The sequence below is a fragment of the Scyliorhinus torazame genome, chromosome 4 (genome assembly GCF_047496885.1).
Source record: "Scyliorhinus torazame isolate Kashiwa2021f chromosome 4, sScyTor2.1, whole genome shotgun sequence".
Classification (NCBI taxonomy): Eukaryota; Metazoa; Chordata; class Chondrichthyes; order Carcharhiniformes; family Scyliorhinidae; genus Scyliorhinus; species Scyliorhinus torazame.
Window position 1 is genome coordinate 306053395 of NC_092710.1, and position 25032 is coordinate 306078426.

Sequence of the window (25032 nt, forward strand, 5' to 3'; positions counted from 1 at the left end):
GGGGGTGGGGGGTGGGGGGGCGGAGAGAGAGTCGATGGGGTCTGGGGGGTAGGGGGTGGAGAGAGAGAGAGTCTGGGGGGAGGGGGGGAGCGAGAGAGTGCAGTTGGGGGGGGGGGCGAGGCGAGAGAGTCCCAGGGGGAGGGGAGGGAGCGAGAAAGTCTGGGGGTGGTAGGGGGGGGGGAGAGAGAGTCCCGGGGGGAGGGGGGGGCGAGATTCCCGGTGGTGGGGGGGAAGAGAGAGAGAGAGAGTCTGGGGGGTGGGGGGGGGGAGAGAGAGTCGGTGGGGTCTGGGGGGTAGGGGGGGGAGCGAGAAAGTCTGGGGGGTAGGGGGGGAGAGAGAGAGTCTGGGGGCAAGGGGGGGGGAGCGAGAGAGTCCTGGAGGGGGCGGGAGCGAGAGAGTCCTGGGGGGAGGGGGGGGGAGCGAGAGATTCCCGGGTGGAAGGGGGCGGGGGGGAGAGAGAGAGAGTCTGGGGGGTATGGGGCGAGGGGGAGTCTGGGTGGTATGGGGGAGAGAGAGTCTGGGGGGTAGGGGGAGAGAGAGAGAGAGTCTGGGGGGTAGGGGGGGAGAGAGAGAGAGAGTCTGGGGGGTAGGGGGGGAGAGAGAGTCTGGGGGGTAGAGGGAGAGAGAGAGAGAGTCTGGGGGTAGGGGTGAAGAGAGAGTCTGGGGCTAGGGCGGGAGAGAGAGTCGGGGGGTGGGAGAGAATCTGGGGGCTAGGGGGTGCGGAGAGTCTGGGGGGTAGGGGGGAGAGAGAGAGTCTGGGGGGAGGGGGGGGAGCGAGAGTCTGGGGGGAGGGGGGGAGCGACAGAGTCCCGGGGGGGGGGGGAGCGAGAGAGTCCCTGGCGGAGGGGGGGGAGCGAGAGAGTCCCTGTTGGGGGGGGGGGAAGCGAGAGAGCCCCGGGGGGGAGGGAGGGGGAACGAGAGAGTCCCGGGGGGAAGGGGGGGAGCGAGAGAGTCCCAGGTGGAGGGGGGGTGCGAGAGAGTCCCGGGGGGAGGTGGGGGGGGAGCGAGAGAGTCCCGGGGGCAGGGGGAGAGAGTCTGGGGGATGGTGGGGGGAGAGTCTGGGGGGGGGGGAAGAGAGTTTGGGGTGTGGGGGGAGAGAGTCTGGGGGGTGGGGGGTGAGAGAGTCTGGGGGGTGGGGGGGGGGAGAGAGAGAGTCTGGGGGGTATGGGGGAGAGAGTCTGGTGGGTAGGGGGGGAGAGAGAGTTTGGGGGGTATGGGGGGGCGGAGAGAGAGTCTGGGGTGTAGGGGGTGAGAGAGAGAGTCCCGTGGGGAGAGAGGGGGTTGTGAGAGAGTCCCGGAGGGTGGGGGGGTGGGAGCGAGAGAGCCCCGAGGGGGGGCGGAGAGAGAAAGTCCCCGGGAGGGGGGGGGGGGGAGAGGAGAGAGACTGGGGGGTGGGGGGGGGGGGGAGGAGAGAGTCTGGGGGGTAGGGGGGAGAGGGAGAGTCTGGGGGGTAGGGGGGAGAGAGGGTCTGGGGGGTAGGGGGGAAGAGAGAGTTTGGGGGTTAGGGGGGGGTTAGAGACTTGGGTGGGGGGGGAGAGAGTCTGGGGGGTGGGGGGGGAGAAAGTCTGGGGGGTGGGGGTGAGAGAGAGTCTGGGGGGTAGGGGGAGAGAGAGTCTGGGGGGTTGGGGGGAGAGAGTCTGGGGGGTGGGGGGGTAGAGTCTGGGGGGTGGGGGGGTAGAGTCTGGGGGGTGGGGGAGAGAGAGTCTGGGGGGTGGGGGGGTAGAGACTGTGGTGGGTGGAGGGGGAGAGAGTCTGGGGGGTAGGGGGGGTGAGAGAGTCTGGGGGGTAGGGGGGAGAGAGTCTGGGGGGTAGGGGGAGAGAGAGAGTCTGGGGGGTAGGGGGGAGAGAGAGAGAGTCTGGGGGGTGGGGGGGAGAGAGAGAGTCTGGGGGTAGGGGGGAGAGAGTCTGGTGGGTAGGGGGGGAAAGAGAGTTTGGGGGGTATGGGGGGGCGGAGAGAGCGTCTGGGGTGTAGGGGGTGAGAGAGAGAGTCCCGTGGGGAGAGAGGGGGTTGCGAGAGAGTCCCGGAGGGTGGGGGGGTGGGAGCGAGAGAGCCCCGAGGGGGGGCGGAGAGAGAAAGTCCCCGGGAGGGGGGGGGGGGGGGGGGGGAGAGGAGAGAGACTGGGGGGTGGGGGGGGGGGAGGAGAGAGTCTGGGGGGTAGGGGGGAGAGAGAGAGTCTGGGGGGTAGGGGGGAGAGAGAGAGTCTGGGGGGTAGGGGGGAGAGAGGGTCTGGGGGGTAGGGGGGAGAGAGAGTTTGGGGGGTTGGGGGGTTAGAGACTTGGGTGGGGGGGGGAGAGTCTGGGGGGTGGGGGGGGAGAAAGTCTGGGGGGTGGGGGTGAGAGAGAGTGGGGGGTGGGGGGGGGGAGAGAGTCTGGGGGGTGGGGGGGTAGAGTCTGGGGGTGGGGGAGAGAGAGTCTGGGGGGTGGGGGGGTAGAGACTCTGGTGGGTGGAGGGGGAGAGAGTCTGGGGGGTAGGGGGGGTGAGAGAGTCTGGGGGGGTAGGGGGGAGAGAGTCTGGGGGGTAGAGGGGGAGAGAGAGAGTCTGGGGGGTAGGGGGAGAGAGAGAGTCTGAGGGGTAGGGGGGAGAGAGAGAGAGTCTGGGGGGTTGGGGGGGGGAGAGAGTCTGGGTGTGGGGGGGGAAGAGAGTCTGGGGGGTGGGGGGGGAGAGAGTCTGGGGGGTGGGGGTGAGAGAGAGTCTGGGGGGGTGGGGGTGAGAGAGAGTCTGGGGGGTGGTGGGGGAGAGTCTGGGGGGGGAAGAGAGTCTGGGGTGTGGGGGGAGAGAGTCTGGGGGGTGGGGGGTGAGAGAGTCTGGGGGGTGGGGGGGAGAGAGAGAGTCTGGTGGGTAGGGGGGAGAGAGTCTGGTGGGTAGGGGGGGAGAGAGTTTGGGGGGTATGGGGGGGCGGAGAGAGAGTCTGGGGTGTAGGGGGTGAGAGAGAGAGTCCCGTGGGGAGAGAGGGGGTTGCGAGAGGGTCCCGGAGGGTGGGGGGGTGGGAGCGAGAGAGCCCCGAGGGGGGGCGGAGAGAGAAAGTCCCTGGGGGAAGGGGGAGAGGAGAGAGACTGGGGAGTGGGGGGGGGGGAGGAGAGAGTCTGGGGGGTAGGGGGGAGAGAGAGAGTCTGGGGGGGTAGGGGGGAGAGAGGGTCTGGGGGGTAGGGGGAGAGAGAGTTTGGGGGGTAGGGGGGTTAGAGACTTGGGTGGGGGGGGAGAAAGTCTGGGGGGTGGGGGTGAGAGAAAGTCTGGGGGGTGGGGGTGAGAGAGAGTCTGGGGGGTAGGGGGAGAGAGAGTCTGGGGGGTTGGGGGGGGAGAGAGTCTGGGGGGGTGGGGGGGTAGAGTCTGGGGGGTGGGGGAGAGAGAGTCTGGGGGGTGGGGGGGTAGAGACTCTGGTGGGTGGAGGGGGAGAGAGTCTGGGGGTAGGGGGGGTGAGAGAGTCTGGGTGGGAAGGGGGGAGAGAGTCTGGGGGGTAGGGGGGAGAGAGAGAGTCTGGGGGGTAGGGGGGAGAGAGAGAGTCTGGGGGGTAGGGGGGAGAGAGAGAGTCTGGGGGGTAGGGGGGAGAGAGAGTCTGGGGGGTGGGGGGGAGAGAGAGAGTCTGGGGGTAGGGGGGAGAGAGTCTGGTGGGTAGGGGGGGAGAGAGAGAGTCCCGTGGGGAGAGAGGGGGTTGCGAGAGAGTCCCGGAGGGTGGGGGGGTGGGAGCGAGAGAGCCCCGAGGGGGGGGCGGAGAGAGAAAGTCCCCGGGAGGGGAGGGGGGGGGGGGGAGAGGAGAGAGACTGGGGGGTGGGGGGGGGGGAGGAGAGAGTCTGGGGGGTAGGGGGGAGAGAGAGAGTCTGGGGGGTAGGGGGGGAGAGAGAGTTTGGGGGGTGGGGGGGGGAGAGAGTCTGCGGGGTGGGGGGGGAGAAAGTCTGGGGGGTGGGGGTGAGAGAGAGTGGGGGGTGGGGGGGAGAGAGTCTGGGGGGTAGGGGGGGAGAGAGTCTGGGGGGTTGGGGGGGAGAGAGTCTGGGGGGTTGGGGGGGAGAGAGTCTAGGGGGTGGGGGGGGAGAGTCTGGGGGGTGGGGGAGAGAGAGTCTGGAGGGTGGGGGGGGGTGGAGACTCTGGTGGGTGGAGGGGGAGAGAGTCTGGGGGGTAGGGGGGGTGAGAGAGTCTGGGGGGGTAGGGGGGAGTGAGTCTGGGGGGTAGGGGGGAGAGAGAGAGTCTGGGGGGTAGGGGGGAGAGAGAGAGAGTCTGGGGGGTTGGGGGGGGAGAGAGTCTGGGTGTGGGGGGGGGAAGAGAGTCGGGGGGGGGGGCGAGCGACAGAGTCCCGGGGGGAGGGGGGAGCGAGAGTGTCCCGGGTGGAGGGGGGGTTAACAAGAGAGTCCCGGGGGGATGGGGGGGGAGCGAGAGTGTCCCGGGGGAGGGGGGGCGGCAGAGTCCCGGGGGGGAGGGGAGGGCGGAGCGAGAGAGTCTGGGGGGTAGGGCGGGAGAGAGAGAGTCTGGGGGGTCGGGGGTAGAGAGAGAGTCTGGAGTGTAGGGGGGTGAGAGAGAGTCTGGGGGGGTGGTGGGGGGAGAGTCTGGGGGGTGGTGGGGGGAGAGTCTGGGGGGTGGTGGGGGGAGTGTCTGGGGGGTGTGGGGGAGAGAGAGAGTCTGGGGGGGTAGGGGGGAGAGAGTCTGGTGGGTAGGGGGGGAGAGAGAGAGTCTCGGGTGTAGTGGGGGAGAGAGAGAGTCCCGGTGGGGGGGGGGGGGGGGGAGAGGGGGTTGCGAGAGAGTCCCGGGGGAGGGGGGGAAGCGAGAGAGTCCCGGGGGGGGGCGGAGAAAGTCCCCGGGGGGAGGGGGGGAGAGACTGGGGGGTGGGGGGAGGAGACAGTCTGGGGGGTAGGGTGCGGTAGAGACTTGGGTGGGGGGGGAGAGAGAGTCTGGGGGGTTGGGGGGGAGAGAGTCTGGGGGGTTGGGGGGGAGAGAGTCTGGGGGGTTGGGGGGGAGAGAGTCTGGGGGGTGGGGGGGGAGAGTGTCTGGGGGGTGGGGGGGGTAGAGACTCTGGTGGGTGGGGGGGGAGAGTCTGGGGGGTGGGGGTGAGTCTGGGGTGTCGGGGAGAGAGAGAGTCTGGGGGATAGGGGGGAGAGAGAGAGAGAGAGTCTGGGCGGGGGGGAGCGAGAGAGTCCCCGGGGGATGGGGGGGGTAGCGAGAGTGTCCCGGGGGAGGGGGGGGGTAGCGAGAGAGCCTCGGGGAGGAGGGGGGGGGGCGGGCGGAGCGGTAGAGTCCCCGGGGTGGAGGGGAGGGCGGAGCGAAAGAGTCCTGGGGGGAGGGGGGAGCGAGATTCCCGGTGGTGGGGGGGAAGAGAGAGAGAGAGTCTGGGGGTAGGGGGGGAGAGAGAGAGTCTGGGGGGGAGGGGGGAGCGAGAGAGCCCCAGGGGGAGGGGGGGAGCGAGAAAGTCTGGGGGGTAGGGGGGGGGAGAGAGAGAGTCTGGGGGGAGGGGGGGCGGGAGCGAGAGAGTCCCGGGGGGGAGGGGGGGGGCGAGATTCCCGGTGGTGGGGGGTAAGAGAGAGAGAGAGTCTGGGGGGTAGGGGGGAGAGAGAGTGAGTCTGGGGCGAGGGGGGGCAAGAGAGTGTCCGGGGGGTGGGGGGGCGGAGAGAAAGTCGATGGGGTCTGGGCGGTAGGGGGTGGAGAGAGAGAGTCTGGGGGAGGGGGGGAGCGAGAGAGTGCCGGGGGGGGGGGGGGGGCGAGAGAGTCCCAGGGGGAGGGGAGGGAGTGAGAAAGTCTGGGGGGTAGGGGGGGGGGGGGCGAGAGAGAGTCTGGGGGGAGGGGGGGGGCGAGAGAGTCCCGGGGGGAGGGGGGTGGGGGGGGGGCGGAGAGAGAGTCGATGGGGTCTGGGCGGTAGGGGGTGGAGAGAGAGAGTCTGGGGGGAGGGGGGGAGCGAGAGAGTGCCGGGGGGGCGGGGCGAGAGAGTCCCAGGGGGAGGGGGCGGGAGCGAGAAAGTCTGGGGGGTAGGGGGGAGAGAGAGTCTGGGGGGGAGGGGGGGGGGAGCGAGAGTGTCCCTGGAGGGGGCGGGAGCGAGAGAGTCCCGGGAGGTGGGGTGGGGGGCGAGAGAGTCGCGGGGGATGGGGGGGGAAGCGAGAGATTCCCGGGTGGAAGGGGGCGGGGGGGAGAGAGAGTGTGTCTGGGGGGTATGGGGCGAGGGAGAGTCTGGGTGGTATGGGGGAGAGAGAGTCTGGGGGGTAGGTGGAGAGAGAGAGAGTCTGGGGGGTAGGGGGGAGAGAGTTTGGTGGGGAGGGAGAGAGAGTTTGGGTGGTATGGGGGGGCGGAGAGAGAGTCTGGTGTGTAGGGGGTGAGAGAGAGAGTCCCGTGGGGAGAGAGGGGGTTGCGAGAGAGTCCCGGAGGGTGGGGGGGTGGGAGCGAGAGAGTCCCGAGGGGGGCGCGGAGAGAGAAAGTCCCCGGGGGAGGGGGGGGGGGGGAAGAGGAGAGAGACTGGGGGGTGGGGGGGGGGAGGAGAGAGTCTGGGGGGTAGGGGTGAAGAGAGAGTCTGGGGGTAGGGCGGGAGGGAGAGTCTGGGGGATGGGGGGGGGAGAGTGTCTGGGGGGTAGGGGGTGGAGAGAGTCTGGGGGGTAGGGGGAGAGAGTCTTGGGGTAGGGGGGGAGAGAGAGAGTCTGGGAGGAGGGGGGGAGCGACAGAGTCCCGGGGAGGGGGGGAGCGAGAGAGTCCCTGGCGGAGGGGGGGGAGCGTGAGAGTCCCGGGGGGAGGGGGGGGGGAGCGACAGAGTCCCGGGGAGGGGGGGAGCGAGAGAGTCCCTGGCGGAGGGGGGGGAGCGTGAGAGTCCCGGGGGGAGGGGGGGGGGAGCGAGAGAGTCCCGGGGGAGGGGGGAGCGAGAGATTCCCTGGGGGAGGGGGGGTGAACGAGAGAGTCCCGGGGGGAAGGGGGGAGCGAGAGAGTCCCGGGTTGAGGGGGGGGGGAGCGCGAGAGTCCCGGGGGGAGGTGGGGGGGGAGCGAGAGAGTCCCGGGGGGGGGGGGGGAAGAGGAGAGAGATTGGGGGGTGTGGGGGGGGGGGAGAAGAGAGTCTGGGTGGTGGGGGGAGAGAGTCTTGGGGGGGGGGGGGGGGAGAGAGAGTCTGCGGGATGGTGGGGGGAGAGCCTGGGGGGGCGGGGGAAGAGAGTCTGGGGGATGGGGGGGGGAGAGAGTCTGGGGGGTGGGGGGGAGAGAGAGTCTGGGGGGTAGCGGGGAGAGAGTCTGGTGGGTAGGGGGCGAGAGAGAGAGTCCGGGGGGTAGGGGGGGAGAGAGAGAGTCCGGGGGGTAGGGGGGGAGAGAGAGAGTCTGGGGTGTAGGGGGTGAGAGAGAGTCCCGGGGGAGAGAGGGGGTTGCGAGAGAGTCCTGGGGGGTGGGGGGGGGGCGAGAGAGTCCCGGGGGGGGGCGGGCGGAGAGAAAGTACCCAGGGCGGGGGGGGGGGGGGGGTGGGAAGAGGAGAGAGACTGGGGAGGGGTGGGGGGGAGAGAGTGGGGGGTGGGGGTGAGAGAGAGAGTGGGGGGTGGGGGTGAGAGAGAGTCTGGGGGGTGGTGGTGAGAGAGTCTGGGGGGTAGGGGGGGAGAGAGAGAGTCTGGGGGGTAGGGGGGTGAGAGTCTGGGGGGATGGGGGGGAGCGAGAGTGTCCCGGGGGAGGGGGGGGGTGGGGTAGCGAGAGAGTCTCGGGGGTAGAGGGAGAGAGGTAGAGTCTGGGGGGTAGGGATGAAGAGAGAGTCTGGGGGTAGGGCGGGAGGGAGAGTCTGGGGGTGGGGGGGGAGAGAGTCTGGGGGATGGGGGGGGAGAGAGTCTGGGGGGTAGGGGGAGAGAGTCTGTGGGTAGGGGGGGGAGAGAGAGTCTGGGGGGAGGGGGGGAGCGATAGAGTCCCGGGGAGGGGGGGAGCGACAGAGTCCCTGGCGGAGGGGGGGGGGGGGGAGCGAGAGTGTCCCGGGGGGAAGGGGGGAGCGAGAGAGTCCCGGGTTGAGGGGGGGGGGAGCGAGAGAGTCCCGGGGGGAGGTGGGGGGGAGCGCGAGAGTCCCGGGGGGGGGGGGGGGGGAAAGAGGAGAGAGATTGGGGGGTGTGGGGGGGGGAGAAGAGAGTCTGGGTGGTGGAGGGAGAGAGTCTTGGGGGGGGGGGGGGGGGAGAGAGAGTCTGCGGGATGGTGGGGGAGAGCCTGGGGGGGCGGGGGAAGAGAGTCTGGGGGATGGGGGGGGGGAGAGAGTCTGCGGGGTGGGGGGGAGAGAGAGTCTGGGGGGTAGCGGGGAGAGAGTCTGGTGGGTAGGGGGCGAGAGAGAGAGTCCGGGGGGTAGGGGGGGAGAGAGAGAGTCTGGGGGGAGGGGGGGAGCGACAGAGTCCCGGGGAGGGGGGGAGCGAGAGAGTCCCTGGCGGAGGGGGGGGGGGGAGCGAGAGTGTCCCGGGGGGAGGGGGGGAGCGGAGAGTCCCTGGGGGAGGTGGGGGGGAGCGAGAGAGTCCCGGGGGGGGGGGGGGGAGAGGGAGAGGAGAGAGACTGGGGGGTGTGGGGGGGGGGGGGGGGAAAGAGAGTCTGGGGGGTGTGGGGGGGGGGGGGGGGAAAGAGAGTCTGGGGGGTGGGAGGGGGAAGCGAGAGTCTGGGGGGTGGGGGGAGAGAGTCTGGGGGGGGGGGTGGGAGAGAGAGAGTCTGCGGGATGGTGGGGGGAGAGTCTGGGGGGGCGGGGGAAGAGAGTCTGGGGGGGCGGGGGAAGAGAGTCTGGGGGGGCGGGGGAAGAGAGTCTGGGGGATGGGGGGGAGAGAGTCTGAGGGTTGGGGGGGGAGAGAGTCTGGGGGTAGCGGAGAGAGAGTCTGGGGGGTAGGGGGGGAGAGAGAGAGTCCGGGGGGTAGGGGGGGAGAGAGTCCGGGGGGTAGGGGGGGAGAGAGAGAGTCTGGGGTGTTGGGGGTGAGAGAGAGAGAGTCCCGGGGGGAGAGAGGGGGTTGCGAGAGAGTCCTGGGGGGTGGGGGGGGTGGGGGAGCGAGAGAGTCCCGGGGGGGCGGGCGGAGAGAAAGTACCCGGGGCGGGGGGGGAAGAGGAGAGAGACTGGGGAGTGGGGGGGGGGGGGGGGGAGGAGAGAGTCTGGGGGGTAGGTGGGGGTAGAGACTTGGGTGGGGGGGAGAGAGTCTGGGGGGTGGGGGGGGAGAGAGTCTGGGGGGTGGGGGGGGAGAGAGTCTGGGGGGTGGGGGGGAAGAGAGTCTGGGGGGTAGGGGGGAGAGAGAGTCTGGGGGTAGGCGGGTGGGGGGGTTGGGGGGGGGAGAGACATTCTGGGGGGTTGAGGGGGGAGAGAGTCTGAGGGTGGGGGGAGAGAGTCTGGGGGCTGGGGGGGGAGAGAGAGAGTCTGGGGGCTGGGGGGGTGGGAGAGTCTGGTTGGAGGGGGTGAGAGAGTCTGGCGAGTGGGGGGATGTAGAGACTCTGGGGGGTAGGGGGGAGAGAGAGTCTGGGGGGTAGGGGGAGAGAGAGAGTCTGGGCGGTAGTGAGGGAGAGAGAGAGTCTGGGGGGTTGGGGGGGAGAGAGTCTGTGGGTGAGGGGGGAAGAGAGTCGGGGGGGGCGAGCGACAGAGTCCCGGGGGTAGGGGGGGAGCGAGAGAGTCCCGGGGGAATGGGGGGGGGAGCGAGAGTATCCCGAGGGAGGGGGGTGGGGTAGCGAGAGAGTCTCGGGGGGAGGGGGGCGGGCGGAGCGGCAGAGTCCCGGGTGGGAGGGGAGGGCGGAGCGAGAGAGTCCCGGGGGGAGGGGGGATCGAGATTCCCGGTGGTGGGGGGGGGGAGAGAGAGAGAGAGAGTCTGGGGCGAGGGGGGGGGGAGAGAGAGTCCCGGGGGGGGGGGCGGAGAGAAAGCGTCCCTGGGGGGGGGGGAGGGGGAGAGGAGAGAGACTGGGGGGTGGGGGGGGGGGAGAGTCTGGGGGGGCGGGGGAAGAGAGTCTGGGGGATGGGGGGGAGAGAGTCTGAGGGTTAGGGGGGAGAGAGAGTCTGGGGTAGCGGAGAGAGAGTCTGGGGGGTAGGGGGGGGAGAGAGAGGGTCCGGGGGGTAGGGGGGGAGAGAGAGTCCGGGGGGTAGGGGGGGAGAGAGAGAGTCTGGGGTGTTGGGGGTGAGAGAGAGAGAGAGTCCCGGGGGGAGAGAGGGGGTTGCGAGAGAGTCCTGGGGGGTGGGGGGTGGGGGAGCGAGAGAGTCCCGGGGGGGGCGGGCGGAGAGAAAGTACCCGGGGCGGGGGGGGAAGAGGAGAGAGACTGGGGAGTGGGGGGGGAGGAGAGAGTCTGGGGGGTAGGGGGAGAGAGAGAGTTTGGGGGGTAGGTGGGTGTAGAGACTTGGGTGGGGGGGGAGAGAGTCTGGGGGGTGGGGGGGGGAGAGAGTCTGGGGGGTGGGGGGGAAGAGAGTCTGGGGGGTAGGGGGGGAAGAGAGTCTGGGGGGTAGGGGGGAGAGAGAGTCTGGGGGTAGGCGGGTGAGAGAGTCTGGGGGGTTGGGGGGGGGGAGAGACATTCTGGGGGGTTGAGGGGGGAGAGAGTCTGAGGGTGGGGGGAGAGAGTCTGGGGGCTGGGGGGGGAGAGAGAGAGTCTGGGGGCTGGGGGGGGGGGAGAGTCTGGGGGGAGGGGGTGAGAGAGTCTGGCGGGTGGGGGGGTGTAGAGACTCTGGGGGGTAGGGGGAGAGAGAGTCTGGGGGGTAGGGGGGAGAGAGAGAGTCTGGGCGGTAGTGGGGGAGAGAGAGAGTCTGGGGGGTTTGGGGGGGAGAGAGTCTGGGGGTGAGGGGGGAAGAGAGTCGGGGGGGGCGAGCGACAGAGTCCCGGGGGTAGGGGGGGAGCGAGAGAGTCCCGGGGGAATGGGGGGGGGGCGAGAGTATCCCGAGGGAGGGGGGGGTGGCGTAGCGAGAGAGTCTCGGGGGTAGGGGGGGAGCGAGAGAGTCCCGGGGGGAGGGGGGGCGAGAGAGTCCCGGGGGGCAGAGTGAGAGAGTTCCGGGGGGGGGGGAGGTCGGAGCGATAGAGTCCCGAGGGGGGGGGAGCGAGAGAGTCCCGGGGGGGAGGGGGGAGCGGAGCGAGAGAGCCCCGGTGGGGTGGGGGTGGAGAGAGTGAGAGTCTGGGGGGGTTGGAGTGAGTGTCTTGGGGGGAGGGGGGGAGAAGTGTGAGAGTCGGGGGGGGGGGGGGGGGAGAGTGAGAGTCTGGGGGGGGGGGGTGGAAGATTGGGAGAGAGCGGGTTGCGAGAGAGTCCTGGGGGGGGGTGGGTAGCGAGAGAGTCCCAGGGATGGGGGGGGGGCGAGAGTCCCGGGGGTGGGGGGGTGAGGGGGAAGAGTCCCGGGAGGGGGGTCGGTCCCGGGGGAAAAGAGTCCGCGGGGGGAGGAGTGGAGAGCGTCCAGGGTGAAGAGAGGGTCCCCGGGTGGGGGGGGGGGATTCCCGGGTTTGGGGGTGGATAGAGAGACCCGGGTTTGGGGGGGGGGGGGGAGAGAGAGAGACCTGGGTTGGGGGGGGGGGGCAGATCGAGAGTCCCGGGGGGAGGGGCGGGGCGGAGCGAGAGAGTCCCAGGGGGAGGGGGGGAGCGGAGCGAGAGAGCCCTGGGGGGGGAGCGGGGGAGCGAGAGAGTCCCGGGGGTGGGGAAAGAGTCCCGGGTTTGGGGGGGATAGGGAGACCCGGGGTGGGGGTGGGGGGGAGAAGAGTCCTGGGGGGGGGGGGGGAAGAGAGAGTGAGAGTCTTGGGGGGGGGGGGGGGGGGCGTGAGAGTCTGGCGGGGGGGGGAGGGAGTGAGAGTCTGTGGGGGGGGGGAGAGTGAGAGTCTGAGGGGGAGGGGGGGTGTGAGAGTCTGGGGGGGAGGGTGGGTGGAGTGTGAGAGTCTGGGGGGGAGGGGGGGTGGAGTGTGAGAGTCTGGGGGGGAGGGGGGGTGTGAGAGTCTGGCGGGAGGATGGGGAGAGAGAGAGTCCCGGGGGGAGGGGGGAGTGAGTGTCTGGGGGGAGGGGGGGGAGAGAGTTTGATAGACTGGGGGGGGAGGGGGGAGTGTGAGAGTCTGGCGGGGGGGTGGGAAGAGAGAGAGTCCGTGGGGGTGGGAGAGTCCCCTGGGTTGGGGGGGGGTGGCTGGGGGAGAGTCCCGGGGGGGCGTGTGAGGGGTGGGGAGCGAGAGAGTCCTGGTGGGAGGGGGGGGAAGCGAGAGAGTCCCGGGGGGAGGCGGAGCGAGAGAGTCGCGGGGGGGAGGCGGAGCGAGAGAGTCCCGGGGGGAGGGGGGGCGGAGCGATAGAGTCCCGGCGGGAGGGGTGGGGCGGAGCGAGAGAGCCCCGGGGGGAGGGGGGGGCGGAGCGAGAGAGTCCCGGGGGAAGGGGGGAGCGGAGCGAGAGAGCCCCGGGGGGAGGGGGGGGGCGGAGCGAGAGTCCCGGGGGGAGGGGGGAGCGGAGCGAGAGAGTCCCGGGGGGAGGGGGGGGGCGGAGCGAGAGAGTCCCGGGGGAGGGGTGGGGCGGAGCGAGAGAGTCTCGGGGGGAGGGGGGGCGGAGCGAGAGAGTCCCGGGGGGAGGGGTGGGGCGGAGCGAGAGAGTCCCGGGGGGAGGGGGGAGCGGAGCGAGAGAGCCCCGGGGGGAGGGGAGATAGAGAGGAGTCCTGTGGGGGGGGGGGGGGGGGGGTGGTGTGGAGGGGAGAGAGTCCCGGGGGGAGGGGGGGATCTAGAGAGTCCCGGGGGGAGAGGGGGGGAGCGAGAGAGTCCTGGGGGGTGGGGGGGGAGAAGAGTCCCGGGGGGGAGGGGGTGAGACAGAGAGTCGGGGGGGCGGGAGAGAGAGTGGGAGCCTGGGGGGGGGGGGGCGGGGGGAAGAGTGAGAGTCTGGGGGGGGAGTGAGTGTCTGGGGGAGTGGGGGGGGGGGAGTGTGAGAGTCTGGGGGGGGTGGAGAGTGAGAGTCCCGGGGGGAGGCGGAGCGAGAGAGTTGCGGGGGGAGGTGGAGCGAGAGAGTCCCGGGGGGAGGGGGGGGCGGAGCGAGAGAGTCCCGGGGGGAGGGGTGGGGCGGAGCGAGAGAGTCCCGGGGGGAGGGGTGGGGCGGAGCGAGAGAGTCCCGGGGGGAGGGGGGGCGGAGCGAGAGAGTCCCGGGGGGAGGGGTGGGGCGGAGCGAGAGAGTCCCGGGGGGAGGCGGAGCGAGAGAGTCCCGGGGGGAGGGGGGGGGCGGCGGAGCGAGAGAGCCCCGGGGGGAGGGGGGGGGCGGAGCGAGAGAGTCCTGGGGGGAGGGGGGCGGAGCGAGAGAGTCCCGGGGGGAGGGGTGGGGCGGAGCGAGAGAGTCCCGGGGGGAGGGGGGCAGCGGAGCGAGAGAGCCCCGGTGGGGGGGGGGGGGGGGGGATAGAGGGGAGTCCCGTAGGGGGGGGGGGGGTGGTGTGGAGGGGAGAGAGTCCCGGGGGGAGGGGGGGATCGAGAGAGTCCCAGGGGGAGAGGGGGGGAGCGAGAGAGTCCCGGGGGGGAGTGAGAGAGTCCCGGGGGGGGGGGGGGAGAAGAGTCCCGGGGGGAGGGGGTGTGACAGAGAGTCGGGGGGGGCGGGAGAGAGAGTGGGAGCCTGGGGGGGGGCGGGGGGGGGGGGGGGGAAGAGTGAGAGTCTGGGGGGGAGTGAGTGTCGGGGGGGGGGGGGGGGAGTGTGAGAGTCTTGGGGGGGGGGGGTGGAGTGTGAGAGTCTGGGGGGGGGGGGGGAAGAGTGTGTCCTGGAGGGGGGGGGGGGGCGGAGAGAGAGAGAGTGTCCCGGGGGTGGGTGGGGGGAGCGAGAGAGTCCCCGGGGGAGGGGGGGGGGAGCGAGAGAGTCCCGAGGGGGAGCGAGAGAGTCCAGGGGGTGGGGGGGAGAGAGTGAGAGTCTTGGGGGGGGTGGGGGGGGGGGGGAGAGAGTGAGAGTCTTGGGGGGGTGGGGGGGGAGAGAGTGAGAGTCTTGAGGGGGGGGTGGGGAGAGAGTGAGACTCTTGGGGGGGGCGGGGGGGGGGGGGGGGAGAGAAATCCTGGTTGTGGGGGGGGGGGGGAGATCCGGGTTGCGGGGGTAGAGAGACCCGGGTGGGGGGGGAGAGACCCGGGCTTGGGTTGGGGGGCGGGACCCGGGTTGGGGGAAGAGAGAGAGACCCGGGTTTTGTGGGGGGGGGGGGAAGAGAGAGACCCGGGTTGGGGGGGGGGGAGAAGAGACCCAGGTTTGGGGGGGGGAGAAGAGACCCAGGTTTGGGGGGGGGGAGAAGAGACCCAGGTTTGGGGGGGGGGGAGAAGAGACCCAGGTTTGGGGGGGGGGAGAAGAGACCCAGGTTCGGGGGGGGAGAAGAGACCCAGGTTTGGGGGGGGGGGGGGGAGAGAGAGACCCAGGTTTGGGGGGGGGGGGGGGGGGGAAGAGAGAGACCCGGGTTGGGGGGAGTGGGGGCGGAGAGAGATTTAAGGAGGATGAAAAATATAATCTTTATGATGTACTGAGGATTTGTATCCATAACTCTTTTAATATTTCTGCCATTGTGATGCTAATATTTTCTTGTTTTGTTTCCGCTCCTCGACCATAGCAAGCCCAAGACAAAACGGGCAAAACGGTTTCTTGAGAAGAGAGATGCCAAGGTCATTGAGAACACTAAGAATGCCCTGCTCATCAAGGGAGGAAATACCAGTGAAACAGTGACTCGGGCTCTCCGAGATATTGTGAGTTTAGTAATGCATATATCTATATTATTTACCATTGGTTTGCCACGGTGAGACCAGGGCTGATAGTGTTGGAGAATTGAGTTGTCCACCCAGTTCCCGCACTGAGTGCTGCTGGTAAGACTCCTTCCACTATACTCTGCCACTTAACAATCCAACCCCAAAATATTCGTGCTGAGCAAATACATTTCCTCCTCCAGCAATCTGTTACGGATTGTGTTTGAGAGGGGCGGGGAAGGGGGGGGGGGGGGGGGGGGGGAGGTAAACTCCACTCAGCTGTGCAGGAGAATGAGTTGAAAGGACAAAGGAGAATTTTATTCTATCATTCTAAGCCAGTTTGTAATCTGTTTCTCAGAGTTGCCATGACTGTGTTTTACTCATTGCAAATTTCAGTCTTTATTCGTTCATGGGATGTTGGCATTGCTGTCAAAACATTTGTTGCCCGTCCCTAATGCCCTTGGTCAGAGTCATACCACATTGCTGTGAACCTGAAGTCATGTGGGTCGGACCTGGTAAGGATGGCAGATTTCCTTCCTGAAGGAACCAGGCAGGTTTGTACCGTCAATGATCGTTTCAATGGTCACAGTGTCAGACTGCATTCTAATTCCACCAGATGCCGTGGTAGGATTTGACCCATGCCCACAGAGCCTGGACTCTGAATCTGTGAATCACTATTGCCACTGCCATCCCCGCAATTTAAGTTGAGAAAGAGGGAATTTGCTATTTCCTGCTGTGTGTGTGATTCTCTAGGCAGAATAGGCACTAATATTGCAGTTTAACCACATGTTTAGTTCATGAGAGTGGCTGAAGATAGTCTGACATCTAGTTTTGGTCTTTTTTTTTTACTGTGTAGGAAAATACGTCACTGGGCTATTACCGTCTTTTATTCTGTTTAACTAGAATTCTTGATGTTTACTGAATAGAGCGATTCCTGAACTTGGAGGTTTTTGGACCCAATTTTCTGCTGCGGTTTTTGTCATTTGAATTTGTCTCCTCGTTAGCACTGTTGACCTGGACCACTTTATGCTGAATGGGAATTTGATATCAGGCCGAACATGACAAGAATGTCCAGTGATTCAGGCGACAAGAGCTTTAAATTGAATAGTTGGTGGTTTTATATGCTGTAGTGAACAGTTTCAGAATTTATATCCTTTCTGTTCTTTGTTTTGCAGTATTCGCTAAAGAAACCAAATGTAGTTCTATATAAGAAGTAAGTATTGAAAATGAAATGAAATGAAAATGAAATGAAAATCGCTTATTGTCACAAGTAGGCTTCAAATGAAGTTACTGTGAAAAGCCCCTAGTCGCCACATTCCGGCGCCTGTTTGGGGAGGCTGGTACGGGAATGGGCTGTTAATGGGCTGATGCATTTCCATGTTTTGCAGTATCCTGTGTTGAGCCTAGGCAAGTTATTCTTGCATAGGATCATAGAATTTACAGGCCCTTCGAGTCTGCACAGGCCCTTGGAAAGAGCATCCTACTTAAGCCCATGCCTCCTATCACCCAGGAATCCCACCTAACCTATTGGACACTTAAGGGGCAATTTAACATAGTCTGTCCACTAACAGCACATCTTTTGGACTGTGGGAGGAAACCCACGCAGACAGAGGTAGAAAATGCAAATTCCACACAGACAGTCACCCAAGGCCGGAAGTGAATCCAGGCCCCCCGATGCTGTGAGGCAGTAGTGCTAACCACTGTGCCACCGTATTCAACTGTGGGTAGATCCTGTCTTTGAGCAACATTCGCTAGTGTGCTTTAGAACCATAGAATTCTTGCAGTGCAGAAGGAGGCCATTCGGCTCATCTGGTCTGCACTGACCCTCTGGAAGAGCACTCTACCTGAGCCCACTCCCTTGCCCTATTCCCGTAACCCCACCTAACCTGTACTTCTTTGGACTGTGGGAGGAAACCAGGGCACCCGGAGGAAACCCAGGCAGACAGTCACCCAAGGCTGGAATTGAGTCCGGGCCTCTGGCGCTGTGAGGCAACAGTGCTAACCTCTGCCACTGAATGGCAAACATGAATAGACTTTGCTGTTGAGAATTTACTCAGGAACTCCGAGATCTATATTGTTGTCTCAGTCCATGTTTGCATTGGCCAACTCTACACTGATCGGGATCCAAATTAGAGACAAAGCAAAATACTGCAGATGTTGGAAATCTGAAAGAAAAAGAGAAAATTCTGGAAACATAGAGAGAAACGGAATTAACGTTTCAAGTCCAATATGACTTACGTCAAAGAGGTCTACAGCACAGAATAGGCCCTTCAGCCCATTGTGTCTGTGCCGGTCAAAAACAACCACCCATGTCTTTGACCAAAAGAGAAAATGCTGGAAAGTCTTAGCAGGTCTGGCAGCATATGTACGAAGAGAAAAGAGCGAACGTTTCGAGTCCAGATGACCCTTTGTCAAAGCGAAAAGACAAGAGAAAATGGGAAATGTTTATACTGTGTTGTGAGGGAATGAAAGATGAGTCACAGCCACAGAAAACAAGGGAACAGAGTTCCAATAGCCACAGAAACCAAGGGAAACGAGTGCTAATGGCAGTCTCCAGAGAGAAGAAACGGTGTGAAAGGCCAAACTGCAGAGAAACTAAAATCACAGGGTAAACTGTGACAGATGTAGATTGGGGGGGGTGGAGATATGGGTGGGAGAGAGGGGTAGGGGGGAGAAAAGGTAAGGAATGGGGGGATAAGAGAGGAGGGAAATATATATAAAGAGATGAGAAAGAACAAAATGGTAAAAGACAGATAAATTGAAATGGAATGAAAGCAAAGGGGTCGAGGTGGGCTAGAGCTAATCATCTGAAGTTGTTGAATTCGATGTTGAGACCGGAAGGCTGAAGTGTGTCTAACCAGAAGATGAGATGCTGTTCCTCCAGTTTGCGTTGAGCTTCACTGGAACATTGCAGCAGGCCAAGGACATATATGGGGGCAGGGTCTTTTGTTAAAATGGCAAGCAACGGCAAGGTCAGGGTCCTGAATGCGCACAAACCGAAGGTGCGCAGCAAAGCGATCACCCAGTCTGAGTTTGGTCTCTCCGATATAGAGGAGACCACATTGGGAGCAGCGAATCAAATAGACCAAATTGGAAGAGATGCAAGTGAAACGCTGCTTAACCTGGAATGAGAGTTTGGGGCCTGGGATGTTAAGCATGGAAGAGGTAAAGGGGCAAGTGTTACACCTTCTGCGATTGCAATGGGTGATGGGAGAGGTGTTGGGTATGGTGGAAGAGTGGACTAGATCTTCTCGGACGGAACAATCTCTGCGGAATGCTGACCGGGGGAATCATAGAATTTACAGTGCAGAATGAAGGGAAGATGTGTTTGGTGGTGGCATCACGCTGGAGTTGGCAAAAATGGCAGAGGATACGGAGGCTGGTGGGATGAACTATGAGAACGAGGAGGACTCTATCCTTGTTCTGGGAGTGAGGGAGGGTAGTGGCGCGGGAGATGGACCGCACGCTGTTGAAGGCCCTGACAACAACTGTAGGTGGGAAATCACGGTTGAGGAAGTAATTTTCTTTTAACCTATGTCTTTGAAGCTGGACAACTTCGGAAGAGCAAAATTAAGTTCTTGTCATGTAACCTTGCTTTTGTTTCTGTCTGTCACATACTCTGCCCAATCAAATTTATGCTAATTAATCATGATGTGGAAATGCCGGCGCTAGACTGGGGTGGAAGTCACTTCACCTGATGGAGTAGCTGCGCTCCGAAAGCTTGTGATTTCAAATAGAAGATCTGTTTTTTTAAATTAAGGGATCTCTCTTTACCCCAATGGCTAAATAGCTGAACACAGTCAGTGGTGTGGCCCCATACGGGACTAGAATGGTCCGAGCTGATCCGTGCGGATTTGGTTGGGGTTAGGGAGAGGGGAGGAAACTAACCAATTGCATTTAAGCTGAAAAACGTGGGGGATTAAAAATTTACGACACTATAATTGCATTTGGAATTGATTTCTAAGCATTTTTAATTGCGAGGTAACCTGAGAGTTCAGATTGGAATACATGTGGGTTAAATTCTGAAGTTTGCTGAAATACTAATTTCTGGTGCCAGCTTTTGTCACCTTGGCTCAGTTGGCTTGAGGACAGAAGCTTGCAGACTAGAAGTATGTAACAAAAGCTTGAGGTAATATTCAGGATGACGGGGGCAGCATGGTGACGCAGTGGGTTAGCCCTTCAGCCTCACGGCGCCGAGGTCCCAGGTTCGATTCCGGCTCTGGGTCACTGTCTGTGTGGCGTTTGCACATTCTCCCCGTGTTTGCCTGGGTTTCGCCCCCACAACCCAAAAGATGTGCATGCTAGGTGGATTGACCAGGCTAAATTGCCCCTTAATTGGAAGGAATGAATTGGCTACACTAAATTTATTTTTAAAATAAATATTCAGGATGACATTGCATTGCAAGCCTGATGTAATGTTGCACTGTCAAAAGATGCATCCTTCCAAAATAAGACATGAAAAAAAGCCACAATGCACTACTCCAGGAAGATGTTCTTCTCCTTGTGTCAGTGGTGAGAAACCTGTGGCCCATCTGGGTTCTGAGTGTGGCCCGAGACACATTTTGTTGACTGTTACCGCTGCCCATGTGCAACCCCACCACATTCCGCTGATTTCCATCAACGTCGTTTTTCTTTCTACCGCTATGACCGAAGTGACGCACACGTAAAGCAAGGGCAAGTGAGGTGTGTTCAGATTGCTCACAACGTTGACTGAGAGAGCTGTGCGCTCCCTCCCGTGTCCAAAGTGTAAATATTTATTTTGTTCCTTACCATTTGAAATTGATAATTCTATTCACATATAAATGATTAAGCATTTTCTATAACTCATTATTAAATATTCGGCCTGTATTAAATGTATTTAATTTTATTCATGGGGTCATGGTGAGTGGACAAGCCTGATGTCCATCTTGGGCCCACTGTAATGCAGGAGGGCAACCCACTCGCCTAGGTTGCCCATCACTGCCTTTATGTCCTGGTCACCATAAACAGTATTGCCAAGAAGTACATTAACCGGAAGTTCATTCCATGCCATTTAGCAAGGATGCTGCATTTGTGCTAATAATAGCTCACTTCAAACATTGTGAAAGGTTTTGGCACATTAGTGTTGTGTAAGTGCAGGTTATATAAATTGCAAAACCCTTTTTGGGTCCACCACTAAAAGCTATGGGAAGCTTAAACAGAAAAAACAAAATTATTTTGAAGGAAATCTGATATTGTTTTCGTTTCTAAATCTCGTTTACTTTTAACCAGGAAAAATATAACTCGACCCTTTGAAGATCAGACATCAATGGTGAGTAATCAGATTTTAAAGCCGAACATTTGGATACTGCAGACTCATTTATTTTAGTTTTATGCTTTTATCTTGATTCTGTGGACACAATAATTGAGTTTGATCATTTTATACTTTTGCAATGCTATCATATACGCTTGCACTGTAATTTTCCTGATGCTGATACAAGGCACTGACAGCTCCTGCAGCACTCCAGAGGTAATTACTAAAACTGCAGCGCTGCATTTAGTTTGTGAATGAAGGAGGATTTTATTGTGTGCGGACAAGTAAATAAAAATCTAATTTCAGTCCATCGTCCTGGTAATCTGACTTGACCAGGAGAGTGATTGATTGATTTATTGTCACATGTACCGAAGTACAGTGTTGTGCCAATGCTGTCAAATTAAGGGGGGGATAAATTTCAACTATTTGTGTATTGCCCTGCTTATCCCGAGTAAGAGGCTGGGGTGGCATTGTGACGCAGCTAAGATTTGATGTTGGTCAGGCAGTCTGATGGCACCAAGGTGGTCACAAGGTGCAGAAAAGTGGTGGCTAGTGCTGGGTGTAGTCAGCAAATTATGGAAGCTGACCGCCTGCTGCCACTGGTGTCGAGAGGAGCTAAGGATAATTGGGCGTGGCCGATTGTTGTCCTGTCTGAGAACTTATTTTGCTCACACCAGTGACTGAACCTTAGAGTCTGTTCTACATGACTGTTACAACAACAGATGAAATTTTGATGGACTTGGTAGGGAAGGATCTGGTTAGCAACCATGTTAAAAACAGTAGTTCAGGGATGCTGGTCCCTTAATGAAGAAATTATTGAAATGTTGCTGACTTCAGCAAAGCACTATTGCTACCCCACCTTCACAATGGTGTGGTGCATGAAGTAAAAGGAGGATTTCCGCTACCTATATAAAATATGTATTTTTCCTATTGAGCAGTTTAATGGCATAGGCAATCCACCTAACCTGCATATCTTTGGGTTGTGGGGGTGAGAACCACGCAGACACGGGGAGAATGTGCAAACTTGACATTGACAGGGGGCCGGGATCGAACCCGGGTCCTCGACGCCATGGGGTAGGAGTGCTAACCACTGCGCCGCCGGCAGGGATATAAAATATATATTTTCAGTTTTGGGTAGAAGTTTGTAATAGTCTTCCTCCTCTGAATTCCTTTTGTGTTAACAGGAATTTTTTTCGAAGAAGTCGGATTCTTCTTTGTTTATCTTTGGTTCTCACAATAAGAAGCGCCCGCATAATTTGATAATGGGTAAGATATTCTTCAGTTCTGATCATTAAATTTACAATACATTTTGCATCTGCAACATCAGGCAGTAAGCCTACCCTGAAATTTGCACTATTACAACTGCTATCTGATCTCAGCAGTTGATTGTTGCTGCGATTATCTCGATGTGCCTACGTGAAGCCGATGCTTAAAAGAGAAGTGGCCAAATAGGCAGTTGGGCATTGCGACTGTGTTCCAGAGCCGCGACTCCCTGTCAGCATTGCCGAGGGAGATCTTGTGTATAAACTAGGTGCATCATTTATGAAGACCCTTTGACTGATGATCAATGTGGGCAGCACGGTAGGACAGTAGTTAGCACTGTGGCTTCACAGTGCCAGGGTCCCAGGTTCGATTCTCGGCTTGGGTCACTGTGCGGAGTCTGCACGTTCTCCCCGTGTCTGCGTGGGTTTCCTCCCACAAGTCCCGAAAGACGTGCTGTTAGGTCATTTGGACACTCTGAATTCTCCCTCTGTGAACCCGAACAGGCACCGCAATGTGGCGACTAGAGGCCTTTCGCAGTAATTTCATTGCAATGTAAGCCTACTTGTGATAATAAAGATTATTATAAATTATATTAATGACAGAACCAGAAACCACATACCTATAAATGTCAATTCTATCTGTTTATATTTCACTGCTCATCCTGCCCTTTCTCTGATTTTCCAACATTGTCAAATTCCCTTAATGGAAGAATTCTTGTTTTCACAATTCAGTCATTCGTTACCTGAGCTCCAGCAGAGAAAGTTTTGGGTGCAGGTTTAGGACTACAAGGATCGTAATCTGGTTATTTTTCCAGTTATAAGTTAGAATAGAAAACAACAGGAAGCTGAACGAACAGCTGATTTGCTTTTGTATGGCCGATTGACAGCTGTACCGAGGAAGAGATGGATGAGAGCTAATGAACTGGCTTGGGTTAATTGCTTCTAGGGCCAGAATTGTTTCATGTCCCTTTCTTCCTCTGTCATTTGATGATAACTTCACTTGTTCTTCGATACTTCAATCGGAAATTTCAGTCGTGCCTTCCACTGGAACTCATTTACCTCGTGTGCTTTTTCCTCTCTGCCAATTTCGTCCCTGCCCTTGTCTCTTTCAACCCTGGGATTTAATCTCTTATCATGAGTTCTCAATAAATGCCGAGTTTCCTTTTCAACTGTGCTGCTGGGAACTGAGTTGATTTGTTCCTGTGAGGAAAGAGCTGCTGGCAAACTATGTTTAGCTGATATTGACTGCAGTAATATTAGTTAATGCGTGTCCTTATTGTGATGTTCAGGATTGGTTGCATAGAATTTCTAAAATATAGGAACAACTGAATATTTTTTTAAAAGCAAAATTCTGCAGATGCTGGAAATCTGAAATAAAAACAGGGATGGCATCATCTGTGGAATCATAGAATCACTACAGTGGAGAAGGAGGCCATTCGGCCTGTCGAGTCTGCACTGACCTGTCAAAAGAGCACCATTCCTAGGTCCATCCCCCACCCTATCCCTGTGACCCAGTAACCCCATCAAACCTTTTGGACATTAAGGGGAAATTTAGCATGACCAATCCACCTAACCTGCACATCTTTGGACTGTGGGAGGAAACCGGAGCACCCAGAGGAAACCTGTACAGACACGGGGAGAAAGTGCAAACTCCACAGACAGTCGCCCAAGGTCAGAATTGAAACCTGGGTCCCTGACGCGGTGAGACAGCAATGCTAACCACTGTGCCGACAGAAACAGAGTTAATGTTTTGAGTCCATAGACTCTTCAGAGCTAAATAATATTCACCTGCTGACTGGTAGACAGTTCCCTAAGACTGAACATTGCCTGTTTCAGATTAGATTCATTCGGGGATTTAAATGCACAGCAAGCAATGCAAAAAAATTAAGATCTCAAATCTAAACATGACTGTAAGAACATGGCACTTTCAGTTTGTTTTATGGATGCACTCTACTACCAGTGACTCATTTTGTTGATGTATTTTAAAAGCATAAATTGTCGAGAGGCCGAGTTGCCTTTTAGTTGTCTACAATCGGTGGTTTTGTTGAACGGGTTGTTAAATTGAGAGAAACAGCAGCTGCAAAGAATCACCTGTGTAACCTTGTCAGCAAGCTGTTTCTAGCAGGGTTGCACAGTATGTTTCAGGAGAATGCTTTTGCATTTTACATGCTGGTATTAAAACTGGGTGTGTTAGCACAATAAAATATTTCTATTTAAAAAAATAAATTTAGAGTATCCAATTCTTTTTATTTTCCAATTAAGGGGCAATTTTGCGTGGCCAATCCACCTACCCTGCACATCCTTTTGGATTGCGGGGATGAGGCCTGCGCAGTCACGGGTGGAATAAAGTATTTCTGCAAGCAATTCATTGTTCTCCTTCTCTGCAGGCCGTATGTTTGATTACCATGTTCTGGACATGATCGAGCTTGGAATTGAAAAGTTTAATGGTTTGAGAGATTTCAAGGTATGGTTTTATATGCAAAATAGGATTTGCGCTTTGAATTCTCTGAAGCATTACTTGATGCAATGCAGCGGAATACATTCAAACAATCTCTGCTGTTCAATTGCTTTCCAGAACAGTAAATCTGCAGAGGGATCCAAACCAATGTTGATTTTTGCTGGAGATTTATTTGAACTAGATAATGATCATAAAAGACTGAAGAATCTCCTTATTGGTAAGTTTGCTGACATAACCATGACTGTGCTTCAAAAGTAATTAACTGACGTTACTCCAGCAACACTCAAGAAGCTTGACACTATCCAGGACAAAGCAACCCACTTGATTGCTTTCCCTTCCACAAACATTCAATCCTCTCCACCACCGACAAACAGTGACAGCCGTGTATACCATCTAAATACCATTCTGCTTTGTAATGAGGTGTCAGCCTACCTGTAAGGAAATGAGCAACTGACCAAGTATTGACCTCTTCGCAGGGAAAGAGAATGATAGGATTTTATTTGTATGCTTTTTGACAGTTTGCTGAGGATGACTAGGGATGGTGCTTTTTCTTATCCTTTCGTGGGATGTGGGCATCACTGGCAAGGCCCGTGAGCTGAGTGGGTTGTTAGGCCATTTCAGAGGGCATTTAAGAGCATTGGTGTGGGTCTGTATACATGATCTCCCTTCCACCATAAGGCCAGAAGTGGGATGTTTGCAGATGCTGTACAATGTTCAGCACTATTTGTGACTTCTCAGCAGTCCATGTCCAAATGCAGCAAGACCTGGACAATATCCAGGCTTGGGCTGACAAGTGGCAAGTTACATTCGTGCCACACAAAGTGCCAGCCAATGACCATCTCCTACAAGAGAGGATCTAGCCATCGCCCCTTGACATTCAATGGCATTACCATCGCTGAATTCCTCACAATCAACATCCTGGGGGTTACCATTGATCAGAAACTGAACTGGACTAGCCACATTAATACTGTGGCTACCAGGGCAGGTCAAAGGCTAGGAGTCCTACAGCGAGTAACTCACCTCCTGACACCCTGAAGGCTGTCCGCCATCTACAAGGCACAAGTCAGGAGTGTAATGGAACACACTCCACTTGTCTGGATGACTGCAGCTCCAACAACACTCAAGAAACTCGACACCATCCAGGGCAAAGCAACCCGCTTGATTGATCCCCCTTCCACAAACATTCAAACCCTCCACCACCGACAAATAATGGCAGCCGTGTGTACCATCTACAGATGCATTGCAGTAACTCACCAAAGTTCCTTAGACGGAACCTTCCAAACCCATGACCACGACCATCTAGAAGGACAAGAACAGCAGATACCTGGGAACCCTACCACCTGGAGGTTTCCCTCCAAGTTGCTCATCACCCTGACTTGGAAATATATAATCGCTCCTTCACTGTTGCTGGGGCAACATCCTGGGACTCCCTCCCGAGCAGCACAGTGGATGTACCTACACTTCACGGACTGCAGCGGTTCAAGAAGGCAGCACCTCAC

The 25032-nt window shown here is 59.9% G+C and overlaps 1 protein-coding gene across 1 annotated transcript in view; it reads left to right on the forward strand.

Moving 5' to 3' along the window:
• Positions 1-25032, forward strand: part of LOC140411049 (ribosome production factor 2 homolog) — a 40144-nt gene that overhangs the window by 2944 nt on the left and 12168 nt on the right. The window contains exons 2-7 of the mRNA XM_072500035.1: positions 14412-14544; positions 15717-15754; positions 19792-19831; positions 20998-21079; positions 23463-23539; positions 23651-23750. Coding sequence (XP_072356136.1) covers positions 14412-14544; positions 15717-15754; positions 19792-19831; positions 20998-21079; positions 23463-23539; positions 23651-23750 — 470 coding nt within the window. The remainder of the gene's footprint in view (positions 1-14411; positions 14545-15716; positions 15755-19791; positions 19832-20997; positions 21080-23462; positions 23540-23650; positions 23751-25032) is intronic.